This window comes from Macrobrachium rosenbergii, chromosome 10 (assembly GCF_040412425.1).
Source record: "Macrobrachium rosenbergii isolate ZJJX-2024 chromosome 10, ASM4041242v1, whole genome shotgun sequence".
In the NCBI taxonomy this organism is placed as follows: domain Eukaryota; kingdom Metazoa; phylum Arthropoda; class Malacostraca; order Decapoda; family Palaemonidae; genus Macrobrachium; species Macrobrachium rosenbergii.
In genome coordinates this window covers 63,387,972-63,408,577 of record NC_089750.1, presented here as the reverse complement: position 1 = coordinate 63,408,577, position 20,606 = coordinate 63,387,972, and the positions used below count along the sequence as shown (strand labels likewise).

General features: G+C 38.2%; 1 protein-coding gene across 4 annotated transcripts in view; it reads right to left on the bottom strand.

Moving 5' to 3' along the window:
- LOC136842700 (protein KRI1 homolog) overlaps positions 1–20,606 on the bottom strand; it is a 72,322-nt gene that overhangs the window by 14,335 nt on the left and 37,381 nt on the right. For 2 of the 4 annotated variants that reach the window (XM_067110369.1, XM_067110368.1), the window contains exons 3-9: positions 15,698–15,840; positions 14,662–14,741; positions 14,201–14,405; positions 13,586–13,743; positions 5,782–5,939; positions 3,510–3,629; positions 1,807–2,041 (exon numbers count right to left, since the gene is read on the bottom strand). In XM_067110369.1, coding sequence (XP_066966470.1) covers positions 1,807–2,041; positions 3,510–3,629; positions 5,782–5,939; positions 13,586–13,743; positions 14,201–14,405; positions 14,662–14,741; positions 15,698–15,840 — 1,099 coding nt within the window. Of the gene's footprint in view, positions 1–1,806; positions 2,042–3,509; positions 3,630–5,781; positions 5,940–13,585; positions 13,744–14,200; positions 14,406–14,661; positions 14,742–15,697; positions 15,841–16,846; positions 17,029–19,016; positions 19,102–20,606 lie in introns of those variants that run through there. The other 2 variants (XM_067110371.1, XM_067110370.1) reach the window with 2 other exon arrangements.

The window sequence follows — 20,606 nt, the reverse complement described above, 5'->3', positions numbered from 1 at the left end:
GGACAAATTTGAATGCTGCTGACTTCCAACCCCTGGTATGTTTAACATCAAAAGTTAGGCCATGTACTTCGCCCATTCTCTTCAAAGAAGCCAGGCCTAGGAGGAAAACCGTCTTGAGGGTCAAGTTCCAGTACGATAACCGACGCAGTGGTTTGTATGGGGCTTGAGTGAGATTACTTAGCACCAGAGTCAGATCCCAGGCAGGAGGTTTCAGTTCTCTAGGAGAACAAGACTGTTCAAAACTTTTGAGCAGCACAGAGATTTCCCAAGATGAATTTAGGTCCATGTCTTTCAAACGAAGAACCAATCCCAAGGCAGCTCTATAGCCGTTAATAGCAGAAACAGAAAGGTGTTTTTCTGTTCTGAGGAACATCAGAAAATCAGCCATTCGCTGAATAGAGGTTCCGAGAAACCCTGTCGACAATACCAATCACAGTAGGCAGCCTGTTTCCCGATACACAGTTGAAGATCTTCTGAGGTAACCAAACATTTGTGTCGTTGATCTGCGAGAAAAGCCTTTTGCTTGCAGGAGATACTGGATAGTCTCCAAGTGTGAAGAGATAGGGATGTTACCGATTGATGGCATCACTCTACACGAGGTTGACAGAGAAGATAGTGCCAAGGGGGTATTTCTCTCGGGACTGCTGAGAGCAGAGTTAGAAGGTTCGGAAACCATTCTGTTTGAGACCCTAAAGGAGCTACAAGGGTCATCCTGGGATTCTGGGAAACCATCAATCTGTTCTGGATATGACTGATCAGGCAAAAGGGGGAAAGGTGTAGATATCCAGGTTGTCCCAACGATGTTGAAGGGTGTCTTCTGCCACGGAAAGAGATCTGGAGCTACTGAACAACAGACCTCTAGCTTCCTGTTGAATCTTGTCACGAAGAGGTCTATCACTGCTCTCCCCCACAGATGAAAAAGCCTGTCTGCCACCTCCTGATGCAGAAACCACTCTGTCTCTAGAACTTGTCCCCGACGACTTAGCTTGTCAGCTGCTACATTCCTCTTGCCTGGAATGTACCTGGCCATGAGGTCCACTGAGTTGTTGATAGCCCACTGGTGTAACTGTACTATTATCAAGTGAAGCTGGCGTGACATTAGCCCCCCATTTGTTCACATAAGCTACCACTGTAGTGTTGTCCGACATCAGAACAGCAGAGTGGCCCATCACCCTTTCTTGAAACTCCTGAAGTGCTAGGAAGGCTGCTTGCAACTCTAGCACGTTGACGTAAAGTTTCCTGTCCTGAGGACTCCACACACCTGAAGTCAGATCTTCTAGATGTGCTCCACAACCTTCGGAAGAAGCATCTGAGAACAGGAGCTCCGGAGGGGGGGAATGAAGAGATATTCCCACTGTCAGGTTTTCGTCATCCAACCACCACAGAAGGTCGCATTTTACCTCTGTCGACAGAGGGATCTGTAGATGAGGAGAGTTTCTCGCTGGAGACCAAAATTCCTTCAGCCTCCATTGCAGGGAACGAAGATGAAGATGGCCGTAAAGAACCAGCTTCTCTAGTGATGTCAAAAGTCCTAGGATCACTTGCCATTGCCAAGCCGGTTGGTTTCATTCGGATAGGAAGGAGCGAGCCGCTGTACTGAACTTCTCTATCTTCTGGTCTGATGGGAAGACTCTCAACAAGGCAGTGTCTATGATCATTCCCAGGTAAAGGATTCTCTGACTGGGTTGAAGTTTTCCATAACTGTTCATTTAATGAAACATTATAACAGAGGCAAAATAGCTTATATAGTTTGAACGTATAATCTCAGCTAAATACTTGTCATTGAGTATACAGTAAAATACTCACTCCTAAATCAATATCTTCATTCCCAGAAGCTTCCTTTATCTTCTCAATTTTCTCTTCAATCTCTTTATACTTCATGGCTTTCAAAAGCTCAATTTCCTTCCTCTTTTCTTCTTTCTTTTGTATCTGTCGCTCTTTTGCAGCTTCACGTCTTGCTTTGCGCTTTTCGTTCTTTTGTCGCAAAGAATCAGGAACAGTTCTGGGATGACGTTTTATTAAATCCCCTGGCTCCTGATGCCTATAAAAAATAAATTTTAAAAATTACATTAATCTTATACATTACATATTTATATTTATATAGTATATAAATAACCCATTACCTAGGGAATAACTCACATCCAAATGGAATTCTATACAGTAACTGTTTCTAACCTGACCAAGATTCAAACTTATACCCTACTAAGTTCAAAGTGTACTCACATTCAGCCATCAGAGGTAATAATAATACATTCCCTCCTCTATACCATGAAAATCATATTTAATATCTATCAATTTCAGCTTACTGTATTCTGTTTGAAACAGATGGCAAAGTAAGTACAGTAATCACTACCCACAACCTGGTGTCCAAGTGCATTTGTGGCAATTTTGATAGAATTACCCCTTTGCTACCTGTGATTGTATACCCCTCTGTCTTTGCACTCTTTTTGTACTGTGAAAAATATTACTGTACTCTGAAAATGTATTGATCCTCGTCTCTTGTCCTAGTACCTTTTGCCTGCATAATTTTGACCTTTCACACTCTTTATCTTATATAGAGTATTATTCTATTTATAACATGTAAAATCATTGCATGAATGAGTTGATTCAATACATTATCACAAACTTTTGAGAGAGAGAGAGAAAACAGTCCGTAATGCTTAATGAAAAGAATAACCAAGGTAACAGTAAAATTATGTTAAATTAGAGAGAGAGAGAGAGAGAGAGAGAGAGAGAGAGAGAGAGAGAGAGAGAGAGAGAGAGAGAGAGAGAGAGAGAGAGAGAGAGAGCGCGCAGTCTTAATGTGTACATATGAAAGATATTTAACATTTATAAAAATTCCTTTAGAAATAAATTAAAAACAAACTGCCATTGTAACAACAAAATTATGCTACATTATGGAATGCTAACACTAAAGGTGCACCATCAAAATGAAAAACGAATCACTTATCCAGCAAGTTTCAACAAGCGCAACTGCCAGTTAGCCTTTCAAATTGATGGTGATCTGCTGATTAAAAATAAATACATATTTTTTATTACGATACAGTGATGCTGGGTGGCTACTGTAACCACATTTCTTTTTAGCAGGCATTTAATATTTTTATTTAATATTTTTTGAACAACAAGTTTATTTTCTTAATCATTTAATTTCTAATTCACCTGTATTTATAATGCAAGTATTTAGGTGAATGTATGATTTGCCTTGGTTCTGCTGTGTTATTCCACTGTTCCCATGTTGAAAATGAGGTGGGAATAAGGGTGCCTTTTAATCATATTTCTCTCTTGTGCTGAACATATATGGCAATTTTGACAAATGTCTTTATTGCTGATGTTTTTATTTCTCAAATCAATAACATCATTTTTGTTTTACTTTATACTTTGTAATCTTTGTCTATACTGCATTATTACTTTTCCATACTTCTGCAATTAACATGGGTGAGGGTTAAAGAAATAAGGATGCAGCTGCAGTAACAAACTGCTTCATCCATAAAAAATCCAAAATATAATACCTAAATTTATACTGGGAGGCCAGTGGATCTGGTTCTTTCTCATTGTCTTTCTCTGACATTTCCTCTTCATCAAGCAGGGCACTTTCATCATATCCTTCACCATCATCGTCTCCTAAGTACCTGAAAATATATGTTATTTTTTAAAACAAATTAAGCTAACATGGGTATAAAAAAAGTACATAATATTATACAAAGGAAGAGAATACCTTTTTAGCGGAAAATCTATCTGCAAAAAGTTCTGGTCGCCTAAGAGTGTCAAGACTTTTAACTCAGGTGTTCTGGTTAAAAACCCTAATAACATTAATCTGCAAAAAAGTACGATTTGATGTTTCAGATAAAAAGGTTGTCAAAAAAATTGCAAATTTACAATGAGTAAATAAGAGGTGAAGAAGAAAAAGCTTCATTACAGTGGTTAATAATTCTGCATAGCCATAGATATATTATAAAAAACTAAGTGATGAAAAAATATGACAGTTGAAAAATTCAAAATAACAGTCAATTTAAGAAAATAAATTAACTAATAAAAATCAATAAATAATCTTGAGATAACTTTTACTCTCCAGTTACAATACATCACTTTTCAAATGCATTTTGAGAAAATTACATTTACAGTACCTGAAAGTACTACTGGAAAAGGCAACATTATGAACAATTACCAGTAGGATATAAATACCATTAGACAACACAACCCACACTGAAGGAAGATATAAAAATACAAAAACTCAAGTTAGAGTATAAAATATGGTTCAAATGGAGCAATAAACTTCCTCTCAATTAATATAAAACTAGTCCCTCTATCATGAATAGCAATATGAAAATAAGGTTACTAATACTTAAGCACAGTGCTGTCAATACTACGCATATTTGCACAATTAAAGTAGACCACTTACAATATAGCTGCCTGAACTTAACTAACCAATAAGAACTAGTGTTTAGCAATAAATAACAAATACAGTACTGGTTTTCACAACAGAAGTCAACATGTTTTTACAAGAATTTTTCTACAAACCTATTAACCATAAAAAGCTTTATTCTGTGAAAATATTTTCCCCGACACAACAACTTAACAGATACTGAAGGATGAAAAACCCCACTGTACATGTCCAGAGTGCTAGAGGGCATTCTTTCCATTCCTCTGTGTATCCCCACTTAGAACTGATATCTGCTGCTTGCTCTCCCAGAACTGCACCATATTTTGCAGCTCTCATGATGTGCTGCTTGTCCATTCACTCCTGTTTAGTTCTAATAATGTCCTGATATACTTTCCACGGCACTGTGTGAATGAATATTACATCTACTTTTAATGTTTTGGCCTGGCAGGTTCTTGCTGCCATTTCTTTACTTTGAGTACTCTGCTTCTGCTATTTCTAAGTAAGTTTTCTTATTTACTGATTCTGCTGAGGTTGTTTCAGTTTTATGAATTACAAGGTTTCTTCAATGACTGTTATGTGATTTTGTTATAATCGAATTTCAATAAAATAAAATCCAACAACCAAAATGCATGTCCCACCAGAAACTAGAGGTAAAACTAAACTGAAGAGGAAGATAAAAGTTATAACCCCAGCTGAAGGATGTTCCTCAAGCCCTAGCAAATAAAAGTGCTGATTTCTTAAGATGATTGTTAGGCACTCTACCTTTGAAAACACTGAATTAAAAGGCTTTTAATCAAGACAATGATTTGTACTTGGCACATATACACAAATTTTCAATCAACTCTTCATCAAATGAGTACATTTTAATTCCTCTCTTCATAAACTTTTCTTGCATGCTCACAAAGGACAATTCATTATCGAATTACAGACTAGTAATAACTTCCACACTATAAAAATGAGATTTCATTAGCACTAACACAATAGGTCCCTGAAATAATGGATATTCTCTCTCTGTTAATTTGCAATAAAAAAAATTACTTTACAAAACAAAAGGTGGAGCTCTTTTTCATCATAAATTTTGGACTTTGTAGGTAACCTTTTTAATGCTTTCAAAACAATGTATGTACAGTACACAAATACAAATTTCAGTACAGTTTGTGCTGCTCTTCCTTTGAATGAAATGAAAACTGAAATACTGAATTGTCTGTTACTCTCACTGATGTTGATCGGAAGATTAAATTGTTGGCAGTTCCACTTCACTATTAATGGATAGATATCAATACTCAACTGAGATGTTAAATAATTTCCATATTTTATATGGCCTTCAATGCATCCCAGTTCTGAAGGAATACAACATAGATAAAGACAATTAACTGAAACTATGACAGACAATCACTTACCTCTCATTGAGGAAAAAGTCAACCAGCCATTTATCCTTTTTGGACAACTTGTCACTGCTCCATACATTTTTTAAAGTTTCTAGTACCTCCTGTTGTTTTTCATCACCTAATGCAGATTTTTTACCTTTGACAAATTCTACAGCTTCATTCTTTGGGGTCTGTAAAAAAAAATATATTTTTTAATAAAAATGTAATGTAACACAATACTGTGCTGTACATAAATTGACAGTAACCAGACCTGTTTTAAATCAAATATCCCTTTAATGTCTAAAATTATAAATGCTATCCATTTCTACTAAAATAATAGCACAGGCAAAATGAATGGAGCTAAAAATCAATATACCATGGCTCACAAAGCTTCCCAAAGCTAGCTACAATCAAACAGTACTGTAGAGCAATATTATAATGCATAATTATTATTATGTACTGTATTATACAATAGTTTAATGGGGCCACAGTGTCACATTTCTCGATTCTTTAGGGGTTTGGCTTAAGGATTTGTTCTTAATCAAGAGGTGAAAATCACAGCAAGCTAAAGTTAAAGAAATTGGAAAGCAAGGTAAGAAGAGACCAAAAGGAATGGATGAAAATTTAAATGCAGAGTGCAATGCATTTGAAGTCAAGCTGCAAGGCACCCTGTAAGTGGCAACCCCCTTTTCCTCCGAAAATCTTTCTTCGGACGTCCACCATTGCAGGTCCGACTTGAGTCTGGTTGTGTTTTCCTGTTCCAATTTGCTTTTAGGAAGAACTGAAGAACTCTCATATGGAGTCTGCCTAACTTTACAAACTGTTTGATGGAGGCGAGAGTTCCCAAAACTCATCCACTGATTTGCCAAGCAAGACGGGAGAGAGAAAACTGTGGATCGTCTGTAGAGAGGAATCGATTCTCTTGGGGGATGGAAAAGCCCGAAAACTCAGAGTTGATCCTCATCCCTAAATAAAGAATCTCCTGAGTTGGAGTAAGCTGTGACTTCTGCAGATTGATCAGTATTCCTAGCTCTTGGGTGAGGAGAAGGGTCTTCTGTAGGTCCTTCGTGCACTTCTGTGATGGTGATCTGAGGAGCCAGTCATCCGGGTAAAAGCATACGATGATGCTGACAAGAGGCAGCCACTTCGCAAGAGGGGCGAGCACTAACGTAAAAACTTGAGGAGCTGTAGAGAGGCTGAAGCACAGGGCCCGAAACTGAAAGACTGTCCTCGAAGACGAACCCGAGATACTTCCTGGAGTCTAGATGAACTGGGACATGGTAATATGCATCATGCATGTTGACAGCAATCATCCAATCGTTCTCATGAATGGATGATAATACTAATTGGTTCGTCTCCATTTTGAACTTTGTCTTCTGGACGAGGAAGTTCAGAGCGCTGACATTGAGGACAGGTCTCCAACCTCGATGACTTGGACTACGAAAAGACGGATGTAAAAGCCTTTCATGGAGCAATCCTCTACCTCCTCTATAGCTCTCTTCCGGAGGAGGGCTGACACTTCCTCTGAAAGAGCCACATATCTCTTGGAGCGTTTTGAGTAAGCCATCAATGAGATTGGCATGGAGACTAATGGGGGATACTACTTGAATGGTATTGAGTACCCCTCCTTCAAGATCTTGATTATCCAAGGTTCTCCCCCTGACACTCCACCTCTCCCAGAAAAGGAGAAGTCTGGCTCCTACTGGTGCACGAAGGACTAACATTTCATTTCTTGGACGAAGGTCTGGTAGAAGTCCTTTTGGTTGACCTGGCTGAGAAACATATCTTGGGGCAGGGCTTGGGAGGAAAACTCTGTCTTACTCCCACGAAAGGGCTGTTGCTGCAGATGTGAAACTGACTTATCGCCAAACAATGAAGGTTCTTTAGGGTGCTTAGAAGATTGTGCTAACAGGTCCAGTGTTGACTTTTTCTGGAGGTCCGCAGCTATCTCGACTGTGGACTGCGGAAACAGATAAAGGTGGTCCAAAGGAACAGATAATGTGGTCCAAAGGAGAGTACAGCAAGCCTGGCTTCTGAACAGAAATTACTCCTATAGTAGTGAAGGAGCACCACAACTCTCTCTTTTTTAGAACCCCAAGAGAGAAAAGAGAGGCAAGCTCAAGGGAGCTGTTTCTGATGGCTTTGTCCGTGCAGGACAGTAGGCCAAGCCAGTTTGCAGTGAAGTCTCCTGTCAATTCAGTACAGTCCTCGATCTTCTTGGCAAGAAAACTGAATACCTCAAACACTTGAAAAATATTCTTAACGAGGTGATCCAGTTCCGAGGAAGTAAACATAATTTTCGCCGACGAGAAGGCTGAATGGTGAGCTGAGTCAATGAGACCCAAGTAGTCTCCCTGGGAGGAGGCAGCGCCTCCCAAAGATGGAGCTTCTCCAGTAGCATACGACAGGTATCTCCTGGCTGTCAACCTCGAAGGCGGAAAAGCAAAGGCGGCCTTGCCCTGCTCTCTCTTCGACAAGAGCCAATCACCAAACCTCTTTAAGTGCTTTCCTCAAAGAGTAGGAAAGAATCATCTTGGGAAGATGAGCACTGACATCAGCTTGGTTTCTCAAAAGGAAAGCCAAGGCAGGCGAGACTGGGGCAGCTGGTTTGAAGTACGACGCAAAAGTCGCCAGGAAATATCTCAGCAGGGATGCATAAGCCGAAGGAGCAGGCTCTTGTACTGTAGTTATAAAAGGAGCTTTTTTGACCATACCCAGAATGTTAGCCAACTGCTGCTTGATAGGTGCCAAGGACGGATCTCCTACCACAGGCACAGAAGAACTTGAAGCTGGCAAAGAAGGCGCCGGGCATTTGTCAACAGGTGCCAAATGTTTGAGAGCTGGTGCTGGGTGCTCGGAGGCTGGCAGCGGGCACTTGGAGGTTGGCAGCAGGCGCTCAGAGGCTGGCAGCGGGTGCTTGAAGACTGGAGCTGGCGTTTGGCGTTTGGGAGAAGACGTTGAGTGCTCATGAGACGATAGGCGCCTGAATGCTTGGGTGCCAAATACTGGTGCTCTGCAAAAGAATGTTCAGGCGAAAAGTACTGTGGACTGCGCCAAGTACTGCAGGACAGTTAAGGGCTCTGAGGCAGTTCCTTAAATCACGTACAAGGGAGTGGCAAAGAGCTGACTATGTGGTCTGTACATCTCTTCAGAGGATGAGACTTGCTTAGAAAATGCCATTGGCGCCTCTTGCTTGGGCTGGAATTCTCCGAGTCGGAAGACAACTGATGCGTACTAACTGATACGCCTTTCCAACGGCTGTCTGACAAAGCCTGGGCGTGTGTGGCAGGCTCTACCTGAGGGGCGACTACCTGTGGGCAAACCCCACCAGCCTCCTTTGGACCTCTGGTATGTCTTCCACCAGGGTCAGGGGAGTATGACAGGAACCTTCATCTAGGAGAACCAGTGGGATGGGCAGCCACCTCCTACACTTGCACTTGTACGACACTATCACTTTTAGGATTATCACTAAACACTTTGTCCATACGGACCCTTAGGGACGCCCGTAATTCAGCCACTGTATTTACCACTAAATCAATCTTGTGATTGATCCTGCACTCGAGACTGGCAATGGCATCGGGGTTGGAAGCATGGGAGCTAGGCACAGGAGTTAGTGGTACAATGGTAGGGGAACTGCGGATGAGAGACAAAGCTGGAATAGGGGAATTGAAAGATCATCTACAACACTAGGTCTTGGCGTAGGTTCTAGGCTATGAGCCCTACATTCGGCTCCAGAGGCCGCCTTCCTCTTCCTATCCCTATCGAGCTTATCTAAGTGGGATTTCGACACCTTCCACTGCTTATCGTCCAAATCTTTACAATCATCACGTTTGCTCTTTCGTACATATCTGTCCCCCACAGTTTCCACAAATCGTATAAGAATCATAAGTCAATTTAGTTAACCTGGTCTTACAACCCTCCAGACAATACCTAATGCTGGAGGAACTTGAGTCCGACATGATAATTAACAAGACAATAGGTAATAAATAACCTAAGCTAAGCTAACAAGCTTGAAGGCTACACAAATCTGAGAATGCTTCATCAAATCCTGAGGATAAACTCAAAATACCAATGAAATGAATAAAAAATAGCTGCTGCAAACATTCAATGTTAACGTTGAAAGCCAGAAATGAAGTGAGACCTGCTTTGTTGTTCCTATTGTTCCCCGATAGTGGGCGGGGTAGTCACCTACACAAAACCAATTAAGCGCTACTGCGACTTTTAAAATTCTAGCTGTCATGTGAGTGGAAACTAATAGCTATCTAATTACTTGGTAAGTTGCTTATATGGAAATTAATTTTATAATTGATTATACTAAATATTTTGCATACTGCTACCACTTTTACTTTCTGCCGCTCTGCAAAACCTAAAATGTTAGTAGTGTTAATATTGTGAATAAGCCATGTAAACCATGAGGAAGAGGAACTTTATGTCACTTGCAGAAATTATTTTTTTACACCAGCACAGCAATGCTAAAATCTGCAACCAATTGAAAAGAAGAGGGGAAACTCCTTGTTAACCATTACAGTAGTTTGTATATACCATTATTATTTACCATTTGCACCAAAGGGACCCTCCAGGTTTCAATTAACTCTCACCAGATATTCACTTCTTAAACCATCGCTTTCACATCAATATCATTCACATCTCTTTGCAGTCTCCTCATCCTGGTTTCCCATACCCTCTCTTTCTTTGATGTGCTCAAGTGAATACATACTATAATAAGCCACCATTCTTTCTAAAGATATAACCAGTCCAATTTCTCTTGATAGTTTTATAGTTTTATCAGACTTATGACTACTCTTTGCATCTGAACCTTACAGAACTGGGAGTGGTGCCCATAAATCAGCAATGACCATATAAATGTATCTCTAAATTTTATATGAGATCTCAACAATGCTTTTAGCATGCTCACATACTGTCCTGCTTATTAAAATGCTTTTCTGAAACTCAAGGCACGGTGAATCACTATCAATAATTATTCTTCCAAGGCTTGTTACATAACAAACCCATTACTTGTAATTAAGCCATGTTGTGAGCCAAAAATCACTTAATGTAAGTACTGTAATGGGTTTTTATGGAAACATTAATCAAAATATATAGTACAGTATATTCAAATGATTCAACCTTTAGAAACTAGCCATGTAACCACAGAGAATCCTTTACATTTGTAAAGGTTAGGTTCCTGAACCCCTTACAACATAACTGAAAATTTACATAAGTCAAAAAAACAATTCATAACCCTTTCAAAACACATCTGTTCATTGCTGTAAGTAAAACACACCTATGGAAATGAGTAGCAGACTCTTTATGTAACTTTCATGATTTACACATGTACATTTATCCTTGTGCAAATTTAAAACGCATAATTGATAATGACTGAATAATGACTGCTACATGTTTACATTCACATACAAGAGAAAAAACTGGAGAAAATGCAAGAAGCTTGTAGACTTTGTCTGAACAACTGCCTGAAATAAGCCATGTCCTTGTGATTACATCCAGATAGACAAACCTCAGAAAAGGACGAATAGCACTTCCAGCTACTTACATTAACATACTAAGACACAGAACATGACTGACAAAAAATAATATGCATGTTTAACTTCATTTACTCAAACTTTTATCATGATCTGAAAGTGGTTTGTAGATCCTACAAAAAAAACTCACAAATCCACAACAAAAACAGATTCTTCTGTGATGAGACTAACAAAGGTGAAAAGTTCAACACAGCCAGACCAGTGAGTCTCAAGGACTTTAGTTGAAGACTGTTCTTACTAATAACTACCCTATCATTCATTGAAGTTCCTCAGAACAGGTGCTGTGAAAGGCCTTGGGCTTTGCAATGAAGTCTAGAGTAGAAAATACACAATGCATACCACTTTTACACCTGAAACTCAGCTAACAACCAGTATAACATCTTAACACACTGGAGGACATGCATACCTGCATAAGTAATATGTCAAGAAATCCTTCAACAAAATTAGTTTTAAAAAAGGGGTTTGTTTAAAAAGTTTTGCATTATTAAGAAGAGATTCTTTTTAGTTTCCAGTAAATGATGAGTCACTACTTCTTAACCCTTAATGGACGGGCATCATTATATGAGTATCTATAACAGGTTTTGAGTGATGGACAGGCTAACTCATATGAGTATTAATATTATGCGCTAAACGATTCGGATGAATTTAGTGGGAAAGATGTTTATAGCACTTCAGCGGTCAATAAATGACTTACGGCAACTGTAGTAGCTCAGCACAGGACAGAGGGGGGATTAGTGTGCCTTGAGACTTGATGGGGGGAATGTATTGCCCCTCTCTATCCCATGACATCTTTTTATTCACTTGCTCCTAAATATACCCAGGGATTGCTGTTGGTTTTAGTTCTTATCTTTTATGATAGTATGTCAGCTATAATTGTAATTTTGCAAAGAAATATTAGAAAAACATGCATACCTCACAAAAAGTTACTCCCATCTCAGTAAATCTCTTAAATATTTTACAACAAATATACTCAGAATTTGTTACCGATTTTAGTTCTTATCTGTTACGATACTGCGTGAGCTGTAATTATAATTTTACAAAATAAAATAAATTATTTGTACAAACATGTATAACTTGGTAAAATCAGCATATTTTTACAAGAGTCTTGTAAAAGAGGCCCCACACAGGGTTATAAATAGTCACTTTCAACTTCCCATGGAAGGTAAGGAAAAATCTTTAGCATTTTTTTTTCATTTACCATGTGCATTTACAAATCTTCCTCTTTCCGTTGATGTGTTTTTTCTTGAATTGGCCAACCTTAAAGTTTGTCCGGTCTGGGGTGTGTTTAATATATATTTAGCCCATCCCTTAAGGGTTAATTAATTGTAAAATGTGTAAATCATGAAATGTAGGCTATAAAGCCTTAACCTGGGAGCATTTCAGCCACTCACTGCTTATGACACAGGAAAAAAAACGATCCAGAAAATAAATGCGATGAAGTACATGGATCTCCAGTGAATGATAAGATAGCCTCACAGTTACACTAAGAAGTAACAGTTAGAGAAGCTGGACAGCAAGCAGGAAGAATGGAACTGAGAATGGGTTACAGTGCATCATGTGAGGTGCACAGATAGCAATATCCCCCTAAGGGGCTTTAATAACCTTAAGGTTAAAATAATTCTTGAAGACCAATCCATGTGTGCAGTACCTTCAAGAGCAGAGATCTGAGTCTTTTATGGCATACACTATGCAAAGCACCTGTCAGTTGAAACTTGAGTCTACCAGCCAAGATCTGTGAAAAACTCTATATAGCAGAAGTTATAAGATAAATTCACACGTGAAGGTTAAAAGCAAAACTGAGATAAAACTGAAGCAGAAGTTTATACCAAATAGAAAATCCTACAGGCTAGCCTGTCAACAGAAAAGGCACGTTGGCACATTGCCTATGTTGAGTCCAGAATGTTACAACTAAGAGGAACTCATTCACCTAGGACATCTCAAACGTACAGAACAGTTTTCAGGTAAGATTTGTCATGAATTCTCTCCATTCTTTTCAGTCTTGTAGATAGACTTTCTGCTTGAAGTCCCATTTAACTGAGGTCTTCTGAGGGTTTCTACTGATTTTTATCCTACTAATTTCATACCTACTTTCTCTCTGATGAACTGTTCCTCATTCCTTCTCACCATAAATGACCATCCCAAACCATTTTAATCTTTGGGATCTGAGAGTATTTTCTTGCCACTTAACACCATACGCAGCCAACACATATGATGGTATTAACCATAAACTGTACTTCAGATTATAAATTAAGATAGAGACCTACATCATAAACTGATACAGTAAAACATTTACTTACTTCCTGAGTCTCCTCAATCTTATCTTCTTTGGGTTTGAAAAGGCCTGATGTAAACAGTCCATCACCATCATCATCGTCACTGTCATCAAGTCCATCATCAAACTTGACTTTTTCAGAACTCTTTTGAATTGTAGTTCCAATCTCTTCAGCGTTCACCTCTAGTATAGATAAAAAAAAAGTTACAAAACAAATGATAGTAAAAAGTTTTGCAATTTAAGCTAATTAATAAAAATATTCTGCATACAAAAGGATAAATAAAGTAACAATGTCTTGAAGATTGACACAAACCAAACTATTGATTCATCAACGTCTTAATAATGAAGTTAAACAAAAAACCTAATACTGGAATAGAGATATCGTCACACTAATCAAAAGAATGCCCAATTTTCATGAGGGACACAGGGTATGCCTTCTTGTTAGCTATGTTACTCAAGTGAGTAACTATCACCCTAGTTAAAACTGGACTGCAGTTTGATACATGTACTTCAGCCGCCAGCAAAAATAATAGATTTCAAACTTACATGACCACATAGTATTTATCATTGGAAAAATAAAAATCATTTTACCAGCTATATGCAAAGTGAGCTTATAAAACTAACGCAGATAATCACTTACCGTCTTCCTCAAACTTTCCTTTGCGCTCTACCATTACATGACGCTCAAAATCTTTCAAAGTCATTGGCTTTTCCTTTTTCTCTTTCTCCACTCTATAATCACCAGTGAAAAACTGAACATTTTTTACATCCACATCTCCAGTTTTATGCTTGTAAATTGTCCCAACTGACATCAAAAACTCACGATCAAATTCTGGGTTGGTGGGCTGAAATCCAAAAAATGAATAAGTGATCAAATTCTGGGTTGGTGGGCTGAAATCCAAAAAATGAATAAATGAATTATTTCAAGCAAAATATTGGAAGAGCTGAAATATGCTCTACATCAAAGTATAAATAATTCTCCAAATACTGAAAGTGTTGAAGTTATTTTGAAAAGGAATAAAGTTACCACCAAGTTCAAGCCTACAAAAGTTACCTTCTTTCACAACTACTGTACAACATATAGTAATTACAGATACACACCTTGCCAAAGTTCTTGCCATCCCCTTCCTCATCAGAGGATTCATCAGATGATGACTCTAAGGTGTCAGCCCGAGCTTTTACTGTAAATTGAAAAATGGAGAAATTACAGCATGCAAAAAGTAGCTATAAAAGTAATACACTGCACCATACTGTAGTTCTGCATTTCATCATGCAAAAACAAAGTACAGTATATGCCTCAAGCAATGAATACCTATAAAAAATAATACAATGCATCATACTGTAGTTCTGGAAGTCATCAGACAAAAACAAATTATGGTATATGAAACATTTCATAAACAATTTTGTTTCATATTGCTGGCCTTGGCAAAGAAAATTGAGGAGATTTTGGTAAAGGTGTGAACAACAAATGAGATTCATGGTCAGAGCACAGTGGAAAGATCAAATACAAAATAGGAAGTGGCATGGAGATGTGGAGTTCATCGGCTGGAAGACACGTTGACATTGTTTGGACTTAAGATAAAATGGGATCAAAAAGTCAGTCAGACAAGTAGATACACTAGCAGTAAAATGAAAGCCTATAGGTGGGCAGTTACAACACTGACAAAGGGGGGAGAGAGAGAGAGAGAGAGAGAGAGAGAGAGAGAGAGAGAGAGAGAGAGAGAGAGAGAGAGAGAGAGAGAGAGAGAGAGAGAGAGAGAGAGAGAGAGAGAGAGAGCACAAGATGAGAAGAGTTGTGAGAACTCATTTCATGTATAATCCCATAAAGAGAAAACTGAAGTGGAATTGTTTATGATAATGATGGCACTTGTTTTTGGTAATGGGACCTAGCATAAAACTGCTAATTAAAGGAAATCATGCAATAGCTAGCAGATATGTGAGGCTACCCAACAAAAAGAACCCCTGTCTCACCTGCCAAATGTTTTAACTTATCAGTTCATCATTATCATTTCTTACCTTGTAAAAACCATCAAATGTGGTGGTTTTCAAACTAAAGAATATGTCCATTACATAATTACAAATGGAAAGCCACTTTCAAGTACTGAACAGTATAATATAACTACAATAAGTCACTTACATTTTTCATATTCTTCTTTATATCTCCATTTATCATAGCGCTCTGCATAGTCTTCATTTATCTTGAAATTATCTTCCTCTCCCGAGTCACTATCAAAAATATCCTTTTGTTTGGGCATCCTTACTTGGCTGGCAACACTGACTCTGAAATAATTGATTCCAATTGGTATTACAAAATATACCATGACTACAATTTTTACAAAAGTTAATTCACATTCACACAGGTAACCTATATTCATCTTAAGTACTGTACCCTATACTCATTTCTCCATGCTCCTCAGTAGTATGGGCCATCAAACCAACAACCAAATCACATTGATAAGCTATCCTTTATCTAATCACTTTCTTAAAAAATAGTTTAACAGATCACTCAGTTAATATTCTTAAAACTAATATGGTTGGCATGAGCAGCCTTTTCCAAATTAAAAGTAAACATACAAAGTATTAAGTTAAAAATCAAAACACATGTTCAGCTGTATAGAATTAATTTCTAATATAGCCTAGCCCAACCCAGCATTCTTCTTCCATAAAAGTTCACCAAATAACCTCAGTTTTTCATTAAACCAATAACCTTTAAGACAGCATTGGTCCTCCCTCCCCCGGCCTTGCAGGTTAAGGGAATGGCGTCCCAGGTTAGGCAAAAGAGCAACCTAGGCCAGACCACAGTAGAACTAAGTATTAGCTCCAAGTTGGGTATTACCTTGGAAATTGACTTTTCATAGTATTTTGGTTGCTTATGAAGAATTTACCACTATTTCTGGTCGGTCGACAATAGCCTAATTAACCTCCGAACTGATTATATTTTTGCTATTGCACATGCGCAGTGTTATAGGGGAACTTTTGGTAAAAAGTGGAGTTTCCTTCACCGGGGGTCCTGGGGGCAGAGCCCCCCGGCTAAGTAACACGGCCTACTAGGTTAGGCTAAGTAGGGTACATTAGGTCAGTATGGTTCCTTTTATAATAGATTTCCTTAGCCAATCCCTTCTTGAACATATGGCTCCCTAATGTCTCTCATACTGGCGGAACAGTTCCATACAGTCCGTGCGGAGCTAATACTTAGAAACATCCAGACCACTACGTGAAGCCTCCGTTATACACTGGCTCCCTGTCTGGATCTTTGGCTAAGTTAGACTTCGACTTGTATCCATACCTTAAGTTTCAGTTTACATACGGTCTTCAGCCTAGGATGGTTGTCGTCAAGCAGCAGTTTTATATTTCACGAAGAAAAAGTCTTCTCATTAAGGAATAGAACATTTACCGCAGTAAAATTGGTAACATTCTTACACCTTTTAGGGTTCTTCTCATGTGCGACAGAGAAAAGGCAGTAGTAGTAGTTTAAGGGATAACCGATGCAACGGCTTCTCCATTTAATTGTAGTGCATAATACACACGAATAAATACAACTTGTGTTTTTTCAATACATATTAAGTCAAATTCATTCATTGTTTTTATTGTGGAAGACATCTGACACTTGGTTGCTTGCCTGCATTCTTTTTATGTTCAGTTATTCACTGTTAGTGTGCGTACGCGCGTGTAGTTGGTGTATACCTCACATTCCAGATCAGGGAAAAACAAGCAGGTTCCAGGAAAAGAAGAGGATGTAATAATCTGATATTAATTTGTTAGGATATTTAATGCCACAAGCCAGTGAGATGAAGATGTTACTTCCTTTAAGTCTCGTAGATTTTGATAAAGCATTGGATAGTGTTTGGCCTCTGAGATGAGATTTTATGGGATCCTTCAGAAGTGTGTAAATATTATCCATAATTTGCATGAAGGCAATTTTTATAAAATTATGGTGAGTGAATATTGATCGGTCCATTTGAAGTTAGCAATGGTGAGATTCTATCACTCTCTTACTTCTTCCGGCAATATTTTTTTTCATGCAAAGGTTTATTGTAGAAATAAATGCGAATAGGATTTGGAAAGAGAACACTGTGTGCACGAAGCTGTCTGATCCTGATTAGGCCGAGAACATTGTACTGATATGCAAACCATTATGGAATAATAATTTACTGTCAGTAAACAATAAAATTATGGTTAAAAAATCTATGGTTAGATAGGAATTGGTAAATGGACACGATTCGCGGTACAGCGAAGGTGTGGAGGATAGGGAGTTGGTGGCGTTTCAAAATAAATTCTTGAGAAGGCTGTTAGTTATATTACGTGTCACGAGAAGACAATTAAATACAGGTTAAGGTAAGTAACTGCCTTGTGGTACTCCTCTTGGCAGAGTTGTTGACACAGATTTACGATTATTGATTGATATTTCAAAAGTTTTACTAGCGGGGTAACTCTGAGATCATTCTAGAGCACCATCTTCAAAGCCCATCTGTTTTAAGCCTTGTATAATAAGCTCACGTACTACTGTACCGAACACTGCACTTAGGTCTAATAGTGTTCATATTGTTCGCCTTTCATTACTTATACATCTCAGGAGACCATTAATCACGCTGCACGATGCAGCTTCAGGTTTTTTTTTTTTTTCGTAAACAGACATTTTCTGGTTAGATATCTCATAGGAATAGCGAGTTAAAGATTGTCATTACTATTCTAAAGGCTTTGATCTCCGTTATCCTTGAAAGTTTGTTTTCCCACATCATATTCGTTCATTTGTGACAGATTAAGCTGGGCTAATACAGCACATACTCTTCATCGTGGAGCTATCCGTAAATGTACACTAATAGAAGCAAATAAAATGTGAGGGTTGTAAAAAAAAGAACTGTTGTTCCAGGATTACTCGTCAGTGTTGCGATTTGACTCCTAATCATTTAAGTATTCAAAACTTTTTTATGTAAAGGCCGATAGGATGGCCAACGTACTATGCCTGTATCTAGCCCGGGTCCGATGGACACACGAGACAGGAAAGAAGGAAAAGAAGTAGAGCCTAACCCAAAAGAAATCGACTGATGTATGGATTCTTTCTACTGTCAAACTTAGCAATTCTCTTCCTGCTGTTATTTTTCATGACTCAAAGGTTTCAGGTCTCTCGCATCCTTCGTAGTTTAGACCCACTCCTCTTCCTTAACTTTTGTTTGCGTTATTTTTTTCGTGTCTGGCTAAAAAAAAAAAAAAATATGACAGAAGGCAGTGGTTTGCCCGTCCCATTTTTTCGGTTCCGTAACTCCGCTGTCTCAGTTTTTCTGTCGTAAGATTTCGAAATAGGAAACAAGTCGACCAGGGCTATAAACATTTCTTAGAACGAATCCTTGAACTTTACACTCTGGTTAATGTCGCCCGAAAAAAAAGGGTTTTGCTGACGGAAACACTTAAATGCATTGGCGGCGTTTCACGAAACCGTTCGCCGGCATCTCGCCTACCTTGCTGGTAAACTTTATCAGCTCCAAACCATGGCGGCTACATTTACGTGGAACTTGAATATGCGAGTCTCCAGTTTTTCTACCAGTACTGACTACACACTGCAAACTCTAATGGCACGATGCGTGTTACGGTTGTATATCAGGCCTAAGGTTTTAAATAACAATAATAATAATGGAGAAACAAATCCACAGTTATTTATGGGTACGGATATTTAAAAATAAATATACGTATCCATTAATAATAATAATAATAATAATAATAATAATAATAATAATAATAATAATAATAATAATAATAATAATAATAATAATGACACTGCGAACAATATCTATTTGTTTATAAGCAGATTAGCAGTCAAAGGCACGCTTAAACCAATGTGAAGTCACAAAATGACCCAAGAACAACATGCTCGAATTTCGTTAGACTAAAATCTTACACGGCATTTTTTCATCATATAAAACCTCTGTTCAGTCTTGGAAATTACCATCCAACATCACATCTTCAACAGTTATTGGTCTACTTTTTTCTTTCTTTCATAACTGACAATAGGGGAACAGGATAAGAGCGGGCCTTGATGGAACGAAGGGAAGAACTTTAATTGAAGGTATCCTTCGTGATACGACGATTCACGATCGTAAGTTTGTTTCTTTGACCGCTGCCGACTGTCTATTCCTACATGGACAAGGTCGAGGGATTGTGTCTGACTACACATAGCTCATAGAAATAATCATGATTTATTACGTGTAATTTAGTGAAGGCTCAATCGACGCACGGAGAAACTTGAATTAATATTAGGTACTGTACCTTTCAAATCTTGGGAAGTCAAGCTTGGAAATGAAATACACGACAGAACAAAAAAGCAATAAGAACAAACCTCATCATTTTGTACATCCAAGAAACCCGGTTTACGTCAATCGTACTTAAAAAAAAAAAAAAAAAAAAAAAAAAAAAAACTTGCAAGATGCTGGCTAACGACTACTTATATTCCCCCACCCACCAACGCCGACCACCAACCCCGTCCCTCAACCAGCCACCACCAGCAAAGGAAACCTGTTTATTCCCATGCACGTCTTCCATGATGAAAGTTCTGGCGAACGTAAAACTGGCTTTCAGAATCGCATTATGCTTCTTTCTTTTTTTTTTCTACCTTATATTTTCTGCATGATGTTATACCTTTTTCTTTTACTGGTTTCGAAAAGTCTCAATTACAGGACCATCTGGGATTTTGAGAATAAAAAAAAAGCCCCGGAAAAGGATGCAGTGACTTTTTTTCCTTCAACGAAGACCAGTTCGACAACAGGTTAAGAATATAAAAAAAAACTTAGAGAGACTACTTTACTTTAAACATCAGTTTAGGAAAAGAAGGTACTCGGTCGCCTTTACCCCGTCTTACTTAACAGTTCATTCTTGTTGTTTCCTATTTATTTATCGATAAAAGTATCTTGTCTGATGGAAACTGTTGACAATGTTTTTCTACACAGGGTTCATCTCTAATTCAACAATCAATTAGAGGATGAACGTTGCATTGATTATTGTCTTGTTTTTCTCTGGGGCTACGTTTATAAAGTGTAACAACTAATCAGTGAATG